Genomic DNA, 15,293 nt, shown 5'->3' on the forward strand with positions numbered 1-15,293 from the left:
ACACCCTGGTTTCAGTATGCTATAATGAACATGAAGTTCAGTTTAGTGACAGTATTCCCAAGACTGTCCAAAAGCTCAAAGTCCTCTTCTGTGTTTTACTATACTCATTACACTCATTATGGCTTAGTGGTATGGATTTATGGCCATCTGTGTTTAATGCTGTGAAGTTGTGTATGCCGAACAGGAGTGTCTAAGTGAGGATTATTGTGACTCATACAGTCTTTACATCACAAAGATTTCCAGAGATCCTCGGGAGGGAGGGACTTTCATGCTCCGGACAAACCACTTTCACAGACCCTTGCCAGACCTCTTATGATCAATCCTTTTATTTTATTCTCAACAAATTATAATAGTAGCCTAATTAAAAATCCAAACACTTTGATTATTTACAGGTAGTCTTTGCATTATGATATGCCACTAAAGTGCACTGGATGTTATTTATGTCTGGCAATGCTCCTGCTTCAAAGAGAGTTTTATATACTACAGCTGCCACTAAACCATAAAACCATACACTTATATTAACTTTGTTCATCAAGGTTGCACTTTAAAGCCTGTATATTGTTTGATACTAAAGATTAGATGGGGTGTATCCAGACCTGAGCAGATAAGAGAGGAATATAGACATTCTAACAGTGAATTGTGATTCCATGTTACGGATTCTGTGACAATGTATTGAAACAGAGATATCTGTATCTCTAGAGCAGGCGTAAAATGAAATGTCACTGGGATTCATGTCACAGCTTTAAAGCACTAGGAGGGAGTAAATTAGTCTACACAAAAGATGAAATGATAAATGGCCTGAATCTGAAACAGTCAGTCAACAGTGTACTAGTTTATAGTGTATTTGTATATGCACTACCAGTGAAAATTTTGTTTTTGAAAAATGTTTCTTATGCTTAATCTTCAGCTTCAGACACAGCCATGGTGTCTGACAGGAACAAAAATGGCCTCACACATATTCACACACAGATAGATGAGGATTGCAGTTGTCTGGGTTGAAATACAGCCCTATATATGTGCTTCAGCTGGTGTGTAAACTGCTGTTATGTCTCCTCAGAGCAGTCTGGATGCTGAGAAACCTTTTGTGCTGCAAGAACAGACAGATGCCATCGACAGGTAAACCTAAACGCTCTTCTCTCCTTGCTTTATTGTCATATGCCCTAACACAAAATAGAATGAAACTAAAGCTCTCCCTTGAAATGGCCAAGTATGGTGACCCATACTAGGAATTAGTGCTCTGCATTTATCCCATCCAAAGTGCACACACACACACACACAGCAGTGAACACACACACAGTGAACACACACCCGGTGCAGTGGGCAGCCATTTTTTGCTGCGGCGCCCGGGGAGCAGGGTTCGGTGCCTTGCTCAAGGGCACCTCAGTCGTGGTATTGAAGGTGGGAGAGAGCACTGTACATTCACTCCCCCCACCTACAATCCCTGCCGGTACGAGACTCGAACCCGCAACCTTTGGGTTACGAGTCCAACTCTCTAACTCTCTAGTCTGATATTGCTTTTGAAATGGTCATGTATAGTTATTAGTGATGCTTACTGAAGTCAATTGACTATTGAAATTGGGGAGTTCTTAGCTGAATACACCTTTTTGAAGAACAAGAATGTATGTGCTTTAAAACATTCGTTACACTTGCCCTATAGGCTTCCAGTGTAAGTGCACTACATGTTTTTTACAAAAAAAAAATTTTTTCTAAATGCTCAAACATTTATAATTAAGCATCAGTTTTCATGCTTTTATAATTTTTTATAGTACTTGGTTCAACATTATGTTGCAATTCTTTTGAGATTCTGGATCAATCCAGAAGAATTCATGATCAGAATTGTAGGTTAAATGTTGATCATTCTGTTTACTGAAAAATGAAAAAGAGGACAAACCTTTATAGATACAAATGATCTATCATTCAATTCAAATGATCTATCATTCAATCAGTTATCTCAATTATCAATTATCTATCTAGCCATTTTTGTAGATGTACACGTTTTTTTTTCATCACTGTCCTTCAGAAATCATTCTAATATACTAATTTGGTGCTTAATAAACATTCTTATCATTATCAATGTTAAAAACAGTTGTACTGCTTAATATTTTTGTGAAAACCATGACACACTACCATTTACAAGTTTAGGGGATAGAAGATTATTTCTTTTATTCAGCAAGAATGCATCAAATTGATCAAAAGTGATCAAGTGATGTTTCTTTTTTCAGGATTCTTTGATAAGTAAAGAGTTGAAAAGAACAGCATTTATTTGAAATGGAAACCTTTTGTAGCATTATAAATGTTTTTACCGTTACTTTTGATCAAATGAATGCATCCTTGCTGAATAAAAGTTTTAATTTCAAACACAAACCACAAACTTTTGAACATTAGCTATATCTCCCAGCTCCAGTATAAATCAGCATTGCATTTAACCTGTAATATTTAAGTATGATTAGCAGTGACACAGTAGTTGTGTAATTGCACTGTTTGCATACTGTGATGGTGGAGTCAAAATCATCTGCAGGAGCAGTGCTGGCCTAATATCTGTAGACTTCACACTTTTGAAACCGATTAGTTATACTTCTGGGTTTGTGTCTGTTTCACTGGATAAGCTGTAGACACCAGCCTTCGGGTGCTGGTAAAACTTGAAAACTTCCAGGCAATTTATGGCACTCTGAAAGGCCCATAATTCAATGTGCAGGGAAAAAGTTGGGTTTGTTGATCAAAGGCCTGAAATGATCGGACTGATAAACATTGGACATGCTCCAAAACTCAAGTTTCCACCATGACCAGAGCGTGTGCAATGTTGTCTTTACGTCTTCCCTTCCGGGTGCTTGAGCGTTTAGTGGAACAAATTGCCATGAGCCTATACACCCCTTGTTTACCTGTTTTTGTGGAGTTTGACTCTGCATTGCATATGAACCTTACATAACATCAGTTGATTCTGCGCTAATCTGCTGTCCCAGGATTAAATCTGATGACTAATTTGGCTTGACTGGATGAGCGTGCAGCAGAAAAACCTCCACAGATGGGGTTTGTATACATGTTTGTGTTTGTAGGACTGACCATATTTTGTTGTTGTTCTATTGTTTCAGGCTCTTTTCAGCTGGAAGTGTGGAGGAGATCATGGAGAACCTTAAGAAAGATGGCTCTGCTTTTGCACTCAAACAGACTGAGGTGGGTTCAGGGAGGGTGGCTAAACACACAAAAAAATGACCCAAAAGTGAAAATTGTTGTGATTAACAATTACAGTCTTGACCTCACAGAAAGCTACTTATGACTTTAGAACAGGGGTCTCCAACCTTTTTTACACCACGGACCGTTTACGTTTGGAAAATATTCTCGCGGACCGGCTGGACTGGGGGTGGGGGTATATAGCCTAATATACTGTATATATATATTGTCACGGGGGGAGCACACGACAGACACAGGGGGTGTGGCGTCAGGCCTTGGAGAGGCTTTTATTGACAATAAAATCAAACAATATCATGTCCAGGGAAAAAGGGGTATCTAGTGTCCAAAATAAACAGGGAATCTGGTGTCCTCGTCGTGCTGCGGGCTTCGTGCAGGGAAGGGCAGTGATCAGGAAGGAGGGGTCCAGGTAAGGGGCGGAGTCCGGCGGCCGCACGGCTCCCCTCTCCAGTCCGCGACGCGAGGGGCGTCCCCGTCATCACGCCGCCGCCCGCACGGGAGTGCTACCATCCTCAACCAGGCTCGGAGCGGGAGGGGCGGGGATTCCTCTCCGGGCAGTTCTCCCTCTCGCCCCGTGCCGGAACAGGGACAGAGAAACTGGGTTTTAGTCGACAGCCTCAACCAACCACAGGGTAAATGACAATGGAACCAAAAACATCACTTACCCCTTTGGTGGTGGGGAGGCCGTCTCTGCCGTCCCTCCGTCCCAGTCCGGGTTTCCACTAGGGTTTTTCCCGGGCGAGAGGGGATGACGTCATCAGGCGTTCCCCACTGTGTCGTCTGGGCTCCGCCTTGCCCGCATTCTCCACCATATGTCACGGGGGGAGCACACGACAGACACAGGGGGTGTGGCGTCAGGCGTCATTAAGGGACAGGGTGATGATGATAATTAGGGGGAGGCAGCCGACTCGTCACAATATATATACAGTATATATATATATATATATATATATATATTAGGCTATTATATAGTATTATAATAGCATTATATAGTGGTTCAGCGCATTATATTGTGTTTTTTTTTTGTCACATACTGGAAAAAATTTTCGGATAAGCAAGAAAACAAATATTTAAAGCACAGAAAATGACAATGCCGTGAAGGGTTTTTGACCCCCATGTGTATGTATACGCAACTCGGTATTTCCGCGCTGTCCGAAACACGTCTCTTGTGCGTGCTTTGATTGTGTGCGAGAGTGAGTTACGAATTGAGCTCTCTTTCGTTTCTTCTTCTTGTGGTTTAAAATTGCTAAAATTGTACTTGTAAATTGGCTAATTAATCTGCGAATCACGTGCGTGCCAAACGGTAGGGTCTCATCCATATGTATTACGGATCAACTGCGATCCATTTAACGCTTAAAATGTGACAGATCAGAGCAATCTTTCATTTACTTATTTAACATGAAATTGTCAAATTGCTACTCCATATCAATCGCATACAAAAAAAATACAGAATAATTAGAGCAATCATTAACATAAATAAATAACAGAGTGTCATAACTATACACATTTTTCCCAGAACGTTCTTGCGACCCGGCAGCAATTCTTCCACAGCCCGGTAGTGGGTCGCGACCTGGTGGTTGGGGACCTCTGCTTTGGAAGATGGAATATAGTGTGTGCTTTACGATAGATCAGTTTTATAATATTTCTATGGTGTTTTTTCATTTATTTATTTTTATGACTTCGAAGTTTTACAGCTCTCAGCCCTAGTCCTTGTTCACTTTCATTATATTGAAAAGAATGGCCAGGATATGACCTTAATGGCCTTTTTGTGTATTACAGAAAAGATAAAGTGATACAGGTTTGGGACAACATGAGGTGAATAAATTATGACAGTATTTTTTATATATGACTTTTTGGATGAATTATTCAATTATTTAGCAGAGTAAGACCCATACGAAGCTCACATTCACTCCCTAGTGCAAGTGGTGTTTTAATGAATCTCATAAAATGACATGGCAAAAGGAAAGGTCGTAGCAAGGTTTGGTTTGTTCTTCATATAGGAGTGTGTTTCCATGTCCTGCTCATGCAGCTGGGTAAAGCGTCTGATTGATTCTGGGATGTTTAGCGAGATAAACAGAATGAGCGCGTATGGCTTCTCATTTGAGGTCTGTGTGCTCTCTGCTCTCTCTTCTATTGCGTAATGGGCCCTGAATCATATTATACCTCATTAGTATTTCAAAGCCATTCTGTTTTTTCTCCCATAGCGCTACTTTGCCATGCATCACTTTGTTTATAGTGAGCTGTAGAAAGGAAATTGATGTTTTAAATTGTGTTCTTTTATTGTTGAATATTTACAGTTGCTGTTGCTCAGTATATGTCTGGACTATTATTTTTTGAGTGAAATTCTGTTTCCTGTTTGCTGTTTTTGTCCTTTCATGACCTATACAAAGTTACAATATAAATAATCGCAATATCTCATTATACTGTATTATACAAAGTGACCCTGATATAAACAGAATATGCCGTTTGAATTAAAAGTGAAGATTTATGACCAAACAGGTCATGCAAGGATCTCCCCAAACACAAGGCTGTTCATGGACTGGTCTTCTGCTCATGTGGGGCCTCTTTTTGTCAACAGTTCACTTGGCCATTACCCTTGTGTGTGTGGACCATTTAATGTTTTCCCCAGCTCACACTTTTTTTATTTGATTTTATTTTAGATGTATTTATGTATGTATTTATTTATTGGGAGATAATTGATAGTTCAAAGAAAAATAAAAGAAATGATGACTTTGTTCACCCAAAACGACACATTTCTGCAGCTTCTGTTAATTTTTGTGAAAACTTAAGCAAACATCCATCCATCCACTGTTTTATAAGTCTTTCAAGGTCTTTGATCAAATCGAAAACAAATTTTAAATGAAATTAAAATCATAACTTTAGCTGCTCGGTCTGTCCAATTGTACGGTGGCCGAGAGAGCTCAACGCGCTGCAAATAGAAAAAAACACCTGCAAATTAAGAAAACATCTTCATCAATTTGACAACACATGCACTGCAAATTCTCACAACACAACCAAATACAGAAACGCGCTGCAAATTCTCACAACACAACCAAATACAGAAACGCGCTGCAAATACAGAAACGCACTGCAAATTCTCACAACACGACCAAATACAGAAACGCACTGCAAATTCTCACAACACGACCAAATACAGAAACGCACTGCAAATTCTCACAACACGACCAAATACAGAAACGCGCTGCAAATTCTCACAACACAACCAAATACAGAAACGCACTGCAAATTCTCACAACACAATCAAATACAGAAACGCACTGCAAATTTTCACAACACGACCAAATACAGAAACGCACTGCAAATTCTCACAACACAATCAAATACAGAAACGCACTGCAAATTTTCACAACACGACCAAATACAGAAACGCGCTGCAAATACAGAAACGCACTGCAAATTTTCACAACACGACCAAATACAGAAACGCGCTGCAAATACAGAAACGCACTGCAAATTCTCACAACACAATCAAATACAGAAACGCACTGCAAATTCTCACAACACAATCAAATACAGAAACGCACTGCAAATTCTCACAACACGACCAAATACAGAAACGCGCTGCAAATACAGAAACGCACTGCAAATTCTCACAACACGACCAAATACAGAAACGCGCTGCAAATACAGAAACGCACTGCAAATTCTCACAACACAATCAAATACAGAAACGCACTGCAAATTCTCACAACACAATCAAATACAGAAACGCACTGCAAATTCTCACAACACGACCAAATACAGAAACGCGCTGCAAATACAGAAACGCACTGCAAATTCTCACAACACGACCAAATACAGAAACGCGCTGCAAATACAGAAACGCACTGCAAATTCTCACAACACGACCAAATACAGAAACGCACTGCAAATTCTCACAACACAATCAAATACAGAAACGCACTGCAAATTTTCACAACACGACCAAATACAGAAACGCGCTGCAAATACAGAAACGCACTGCAAATTCTCACAACACAACCAAATACAGAAACACTCTGCAGATATACACAGTCCACATCGGAAATGTTTAAGGGATGCGCATTTCTTTGTTTGTGTTGTGTGAATTTGCAGCGCGTGTATCAAATTGATGAAGATGTTTTCTTAATTTGCAGGTGTTTTTTCATTTGCAGCATGTTGAGCTCTCTCAGCCACCATACATTTCAGATTAATGTTTTTAATTGCATTTTTTAATCCAATTTCGTTACTGCCACACAACTCAGCATGCTTTCATGGTGTAAAACAAAAAGATGATACTTTGTTGATACAGTCGGATATTTAAATTGCTATTTATTTATTTTCCTTATTAAATTCGGGTTTTTGTATTGGATTTTACAGACTCTGGCCAAAATGTCCCCACCCTCACTGAAGTTAACTTTCAGGCAGATTCAGGAAGGAGCATAGACTCAGTCAGGCCTGTATGGTATGTAATGCAATTCCCTGTAAATGCAATGCTTTATCATTTCATTACCCAAATCAAATCACCTTAAAGCAGTGTTGGCACATTTTTCACATGGCAGTTATTAGTTTAGGGGAAATATTTGTGTTATTTGTGTCACGAGTTTTTACTCTTGCTTTGCAGAGAGGTCACGATTTTTATGAGGGAGTCAGAGCAGGTAAGACACATTTTCTTCAAAATTTCACATATTAGTGCCTATTAATAAACTGTATATAAGGTGTATCAAATCAGAATGTTGGTTTTAAAGGGTTGGTAAAATTTATTTTAAAAATGTACTCCCTTTAAAGTCATGGTTTGGCATTTGAATTAAATTGGCCACAACCATAGGATGTTGAATTAAATAGAATTAACCTTAAACATTCAAAATTTTGTAAATTAAAGCAATCTAGAAGTATAATGTTCTGCCAGAATAATCCATAAAATTAAAGTTTGTAATTTACTAAATTTAACATTTACACATTTTACACGTTACATACACATTTCTATAAAATTTTAACTATCATCTAATGTTTCTGGAAATATCCCATATGATATATGTCTATGATAGTATGTTTATGGTTAATTCATATTTGTGTTAAAACTACATTTGAGATGATGAGTTTCTTACATTTCTGTACATGTAAAAAATTATATAATCTAATATAGGGCTGGGTTTTGACACAAATTTCACAATTCGATTCTCATTCACAAGCTTTCGATTCGATTACCGATTCGATTTGATTCAATGTCGATTATTTTGGATACATATCAGGTACAGTACATGCCAAATTTTCTCAAGGGAAAGCAAAATCTCTCCACTAATGCTGTAAAATGTACATGAAAGTCAGTTGGTACAATACTATAATATTGAAGGTTAAAATTGACTGATTTGTAGTACAACTGCTAAAATGACACTTAATTAAGTTTTTTAAATAACAAAGTTACAATTACATAATAATATTTCTACTTCAATTCGTTTTTTTTTTTTAAATATAAACATTTAAATGGTGGTTGTCATAAAAATGTATTCAAACATAAATTAAACATTGAAGAACAGTAAAAGTTATAATGAATATGTTATATGGTGCATATATTTAGCAAAATGCCCCTCTCTACAGATTTCTATATGATTAATGAGTTTATTGTATAGGTAAATGTGACGTTACGTGACATTGTTTACAAGCCCCATATTGACGTTTTTGCGCGGCTGAAAAACTGATTGAGCGATTGCATTAGACAGGATATGGATTGTAAAGTTGTACTCTTTCTTTTAACTTACCTTCGGATGTTTAGTCATGATTATTTTGTTGAAACTGGTATTAATGTGAAGAATATGGTCGGTTTGTTAAACTGAGGCGCTACAGCGATCTGTCACTTCACATTAAACAGCGCCAAAATGGCATTTATTGTTGGAATACTGCAATACAATGGACAGAATTTGAAATCTGAGACTTTATTTCATATTTAAAGTACCAACGCACAATGCTTATTGCGATTTATTGGATGGGAGGTGCGCTTCAATGTTCCATCCATTAACTGAAAACAGGCTAGAATAATCTATTTTGGGGATTTAAAGGAACACTCCACTATTTTTGAAAATAGGCTAATTTTCCAACTCCCCTAGAGTTAAACAGTTGAGTTTTACCGTTTTCGAATCCATTCAGCCGATCTCCGGGTCTGGCGGTAGCACTTTTAGCTGTAGCTTAGCATAGATCATTGAATCTGATTAGACCGTTAGCATCTCGCTCAAAAATGACCAAAGAGTTTCTACTCAACTGTTTAACTCTAGGGGAGTTGGAAAATTAGCCTATTTTCAAAAATAGTGGAGTGTTCCTTTAAGAATCAATATAATTCCGTAAAAATGAGAATCGATTAAAATCGAGATATCAATATTTTTTACCCAGCCCTATAATCTAATAATGTCTGTTATTGGCAATTATAAAGGTTATTATAGGGTTTTACCTCAAATTAAAGTATTCTTAGCCAGCTCCACTCACCTAACCAAATTTTATGTCCAGAACAACTACAGAGAAAAGACTGTCAGATTTTTTCCCTCTCTGCTTGCAGTGCTAATCGATAAAGACCAGAGTCCAAAGTGGAAACCTTCTATCCTGTCTGGGGTCTCAGAGCAGGCTGTTGAAGAATGTTTCAGCTCCCTGGGTGAAAGAGATCTCAAACTATAGAAACTCTCCTCAAAAATCCCGTAAGCTGCTTTCACAAACCTCTGAAATTTATCAAAGAAATCTGCATTGTTATTTCTGTCAGTATAGCTGACGAATGCAAAAATAATTCTGCTGCTTACAGCTAAAACAAATGTTCCTCTGAGACTTCTGCACAGATTCACTGATCTTTATGATGAAATGAACAATGCTAGTTTCTTGTGGAAATTCAGAGGTTTGGGGAGTTTTCTTTGTGCCATTCCACTGGGAAATGGAATTTAGAATAAGCTAACAATTGAGAGCAGCCTAGTCATATTTTAAAGGGAAAGTTCATCCATGAATGAAAATGGTGTCATCATTTACTCAACCTTATTTAAAACCTGTATGCTTTTACTTCAGTTTTTTATCTTAGAATGCTGGTCTTTCTCACAAAATTAACTTCAAAGAGGTTCTGCAAATATTCCAGTTTGAGTTCTGCAGGGGGGAAAAAAGCAAACAGGTTAAAAATTACATTAAGTTGAGAATATAATGGCAGAATTAGCTTTTTTGGGTGAACTATAGGACAGTACGAATTTACAGCACTATTGTTGGGGTGAATCTTGTTCTGGGAATTATATCTTGCATACTTCAGTCTTTTTCCTCCATGCTGTGTAATCATTTGTGTGTAAACACTGTGGAAAGAGAATGGCAGACACTCATTTTTGCACTTGCTGCAATCCGTGATTAACCCTGACGACCTTAACACATACCCTGGCCATGATTCAGTTTGGTGGATTAAAGTATCGTCATGTGATGCATAATATGACTGCCATTAAGCACAGTGTTTACCACACAGTTCCACTGGCCTAGACTACAGAGTATCAAGCCTGACAGAATAAATCTGAATGATTTTGAGACAGCGTGATGCCTTGAATTCATATAATTCAGGTCTCCTCTTCTTTGCTCATGTAACTATGTGGATGTTCATAAAAGCTGTGTGACCTATATGTGTGCAAAAACAAAATATAAAATGATTGTTTTGTATGTGTGTTTGGTTTTGATAGCAGATATGACATAAAATTTCAACAGTGCATCTCAATAAAAACAACAGTGTAAAAAACGTTTGTATTTATTTATTGAAGTAATTAGTAAAATGACTGACAGGCTTAATAGCATGGCAGCAGACCAGTTAATCTACTTAACAGTTGTGTTTGTTAAAGCATTGCTCATACTTAATTAAGGTTAGGGATTTAAACAAGCACCCAACTGCAAGTAGTAAAGTCAGGCACGCGAGGCGCGGCATTGTGCTATAGTACAGACATGAATAATACCTCAAATCATGACATTTAACAGAGAGGTTTGCTATTAATTTTCGAGAGAGAAAATAACAGCATTTTTCTCTTGGTGGTTAATAAATTGACATTAAAATTCCCATAGACTTGCACTGAAGGAGGGCATTTTAAGTCATATTTTAAGTGTTGTGATAAATATGAAACAGTTGAGGTACTGACAAAGGCCATGGTTGGTTTATTGGTGCAGCAGTGTTTTTCCCTTTTCTTTGAATTACAGAACTGAGATTGCACAGACTACAGGTAAATCACTTCTGTCTGAAATATACACTGAAATATGAAACACAACAATGTTGCTCAGAATCATCAGCAACTCATCAAATTAATGAGATGACTGGAGACCCTAGGAGAAATCAGCTTGACAGTACACACTAGTACAAAAATAGTCTGACTGCTGTTTATTTATACTGGTTTTGAAGCACTTTTTTGTTATAGGTGATTACACACTTTTGGCCTAGTATAAGAATGGAAGCTAATGAGAGTAATGAACACCAGTGAATCATGTGCTGATTGTTCTTTTAGATACTGAGATATTCTGAGGTTCTTCTCTGAGCACATACTGTAGTGTGCTGAAAGGCCTCATAAAATACAACTTAATCTTTAAGAATCCCGGGTCCTCCATAGAGCCAATCTCTGAGAAAACTAGAACTGCTTTCTCTCCTTGCTTTCCTGGCTTGCCATCCACTTTCTCCGATGAGCTGGAGTTCTGAGTGGGGTCGCGGTGCTTGGATTTCATGCATCCCATGATATAAATAATGTAGCATTGGTTTGAAAGCAGTGAGGGGAAGAGATGCAAAGATGGCGAGATACCAAGGTTATATTCCCTCGTTTGGCAGTTTATAGGGTTTTGTGATGTATGGATAAGAAGCTAGGACAAGGACGTATTTCTGTACAAAGTGTAGTTGAGACACTCCAGATGGTCAGCCATGATGTATAGCATCCTCATGGCCACCTCACACTTGCCCTGTGTGAAGAAGATGTATGATTATTGTGAGTTATTTCTTGTCTTCGCCTGGCTGAATATATATTTTCATGATGACTATTATGTCTTGGCAACCTTGTCCATTAATGACTAAATCTTCACAGGAATGAGGATTTCCTTATGAGGCAATATAAAGAAAAATGTGCTTTAATAGGCTAAAGCATGTAGTCGTCGACTAGATATGGTATTTATTAGGAATGGCAAGTCTGGCTCATACAACGTTTTAAAGAATCGGTTAAAAAAATGCAGTGGTTGTTTATGCAAACACATAATTCCGTAATCACACAGATAATGCTGTGATTTTCTATTTATACGGGTTTTTTTGTTTTGTTTGTTTGTTTAATCCCAGTTCAGATTCAGGCCTAATTTAAAAGCTAAATATAATTAGTATTCCCATAAAACAATACTACAAATCTACTCTCAGAAAAAGAATTGTTATGTGTGAATAAAATACCTTAAAAACAAAACTATTATGTAGTCTATAGCAAAAACGTGAAAGTAACGTTTATAGTACGTTTTATTAGTAACATTTCTGCACATTTTAAATCTGCTTTTAGCCTCATCAGTGACATCAGTTAATTTGGTTCACACTGAAATGTTCTTCCATCAATTCTCGGCTCACTCCGAATCGGATTCAGTGTGTCTTGGTGTTTTGGACTGGAGAACCGCTCGGACTGATTCAGTTCGATCTTCGAACGCATCGTTCAGATCGATGTTGTGAACGGGTTCAACCTGGTTCCGCCTAATCGTTCAAATGATCCGACTCAAAAGAACGATTCGTTCGCGATTCGGGCGTCGCTATTACAATATTTGTCTCGTGCTGCCTCATGAAACGCTGCTGCTGAGGACAGCTAATCCTAACTGATAGACTTCTCCTTACAACGAAAGCCGGTGGTTCACTCCTTTTGCTGCACAGATAGGCTACCAACATCGATAATGTCTCATTTAAGAATACGAATGTGTTGATTGTGTGGATTCTAAATCTACAAGCTCGTATGGGCGCGAAAACAGTTCATATTTTTAACAATAATATTATTACGCTCGGCTATATATTCTCTTAGCCTGATACGCGACCCCGTTGTAGGCTATACACAGCAGCCAAAGACAACCGACGGTCACTGTCTGGAAATCTGAAGTGATCAACAGTTTTAATAACATCTTGGTTGCAATGCAGTGTTATAGCCAGGGAGAACGAGATTAAAATTACAGTTCTGCCGGGTTTCCCCGAGTAAATTCCATGGTCGTATTTGTCTCAAGAACCCCTCAAGGTCAATGCAAATGTTTTTCCTGGCTTTATAAAATGCACGGTGATGTTATAGGCTATATATAATATTAAAATTGCCGATTCCACCAGTGATATAATCATTGTGGGTACATACCAATTCGGTCTGCAGGCTGTGAGCGTCAATATTATGGATATTAAAATAGAAGAAATCATTCAATCCAAATCGGAATGCGTTATTTAAAATGAAAACTGGCATAAATCCACAGTTTGAACAGACAGACGCTTCCTCCTCTATCCCAGTCTTGGTTACTCCACAGGAGAATGAGAAAGCATGTTGATGAACATGCTCTTGTAGGGTAAGTCGGGTCAGAATTCAGCACGTGCGTCCGGAGTCCACATTTAATGATGATAACGTTTCAGTTTCATTCCAACGAAGCAGCACAACAGCGCATGAATCCGTGTTGCTTTTGCACTTCTCTCTGGCCATTCAGTCATGGCCATCTGCATGACTGAATATGCAGCTGGGAAATTCTTCCTGTTTCTATTCACGGGCACACTTAGTTTATGCTATCCTTGCCTAAATATTTGTTTGTAAACTGGGTAAAATAGGTTACTGCAACCCACGCAGACACAGGTTGCGCCTCAGTGTGTTTTTAAACACAATTTCGCCACCTAGTGGAATGACTGTTTTCACTAATACTATAGATTAGATCAATATTTCTAACAGAGGGGTTCCCAAACTTTTTCATGATAGGCCACCCTAGAGATGTATAATCTAGGCTATTTCCTATCAGAAACTTTTTTGAGTAAAATATGAGAAAATAAACTCATTTGTTTTCTTGTCATACACTCTTAAAAATAAAGGTGCTTCAAAAGGTTCTTCAAGCGATGCCATAGAAGAACCTTTTTTGGTTCCACAAAGAACCATTCAGTCAAAGGTTCTTTAAAGAACCATCTCTTTCTTACCTTTTTGTAATCTGAAGAACCTTATTTCACCACAAAGAAGCTTTTGTGAAACAGAAAGGTTCTTCAGATGTTAAAGGTTCTTTATGGAACCATTTAGACAAAAAGGTTCTTCTATGGCATCGTGAAGCACCTTTATTTTTAAGAGTGTATGAGCATATATAGAGAGAGAATATTTCTGTCACCAGAGCTGGGTAGTAACTGATTACGTGTATTCTGGATTACATAATCTGATTCCAAAAATTAAGTACTTGAAATTTGATTAAAATACATAAATTACAATCAGACTACGTTTTTTTATTGATTACATGATTACATATTACTCGCACAATAGCAATAAATGATTCATAATTGATTGATTCTCCCCAATTCCTTATATCTTTTAAATGCTCCTTTCTAAAACAGCCTACCACTTATATACATTCAGAAAGTCTTCCAGTTTTGTGGACCAGTTACTGGTCAGATGGCTGTAATTATACACAGAAAACTGAGAGGGCCACACAGCATTTGACCACTGGATTTACCTAAATCGTTTTCATTTTAATAAGCGCGTTCTCAACATTTCAACATTGCATCAACTACTGATGAACACATTAATATTTATTTGAATTATCTCTCAGTAGGTTATTTAACCATGTATTACTATGTCTTTGGAAGGCTTTTTTTCTTTCAAACACATTAAAATGCGCAAATTCACGTTATTTATCATTTACATGTAGGGATTCACAAACTTTTTTTTGGTCAGCCGAATCTCTTTCACATTCATTTTGAAGTCCCCCCTGAGATTTTAAGGTAATAAGTTAATAATTAAGTAACACATTTGCATGTTCACGGTTCTCTGACATTGGTAAATGGTCACATGATATGCAGGTAAACAAATAATTTAATTTTTTTTTAGTAAGTGTTTTATTTTAATTGTTATTTTAAAATGATTTATTGTAATTTTCCATTTCTATGATTTAATTATTAGCTTTTCATTCAACTTGTGTAC

General features: G+C 37.6%; 1 protein-coding gene across 2 annotated transcripts in view; it reads left to right on the plus strand.

The window, feature by feature from the left end:
* hibch (3-hydroxyisobutyryl-CoA hydrolase) overlaps positions 1 to 9,760 on the plus strand; it is a 29,277-nt gene extending 19,517 nt beyond the window's left edge. Inside the window, exons 10-14 of one of the 2 annotated variants that reach the window (XM_016250195.1) lie at positions 1,058 to 1,116; positions 3,090 to 3,171; positions 7,546 to 7,630; positions 7,790 to 7,823; positions 9,713 to 9,760. In XM_016250195.1, the coding sequence (XP_016105681.1) occupies positions 1,058 to 1,116; positions 3,090 to 3,171; positions 7,546 to 7,611 (207 nt within the window). In that variant the 3' untranslated portion in view covers positions 7,612 to 7,630; positions 7,790 to 7,823; positions 9,713 to 9,760. Of the gene's footprint in view, positions 1 to 1,057; positions 1,117 to 3,089; positions 3,172 to 4,702; positions 4,883 to 7,545; positions 7,631 to 7,789; positions 7,824 to 9,712 lie in introns of those variants that run through there. The other variant, XM_016250194.1, reaches the window with a different exon arrangement.
* Positions 9,761 to 15,293: the final 5,533 nt, after the last annotated feature.

The sequence above is a fragment of the Sinocyclocheilus grahami genome, unplaced genomic scaffold (assembly GCF_001515645.1).
Source record: "Sinocyclocheilus grahami isolate Dianchi unplaced genomic scaffold, SAMN03320097.WGS_v1.1 scaffold974.1, whole genome shotgun sequence".
Lineage (NCBI taxonomy): Eukaryota > Metazoa > Chordata > Actinopteri > Cypriniformes > Cyprinidae > Sinocyclocheilus > Sinocyclocheilus grahami.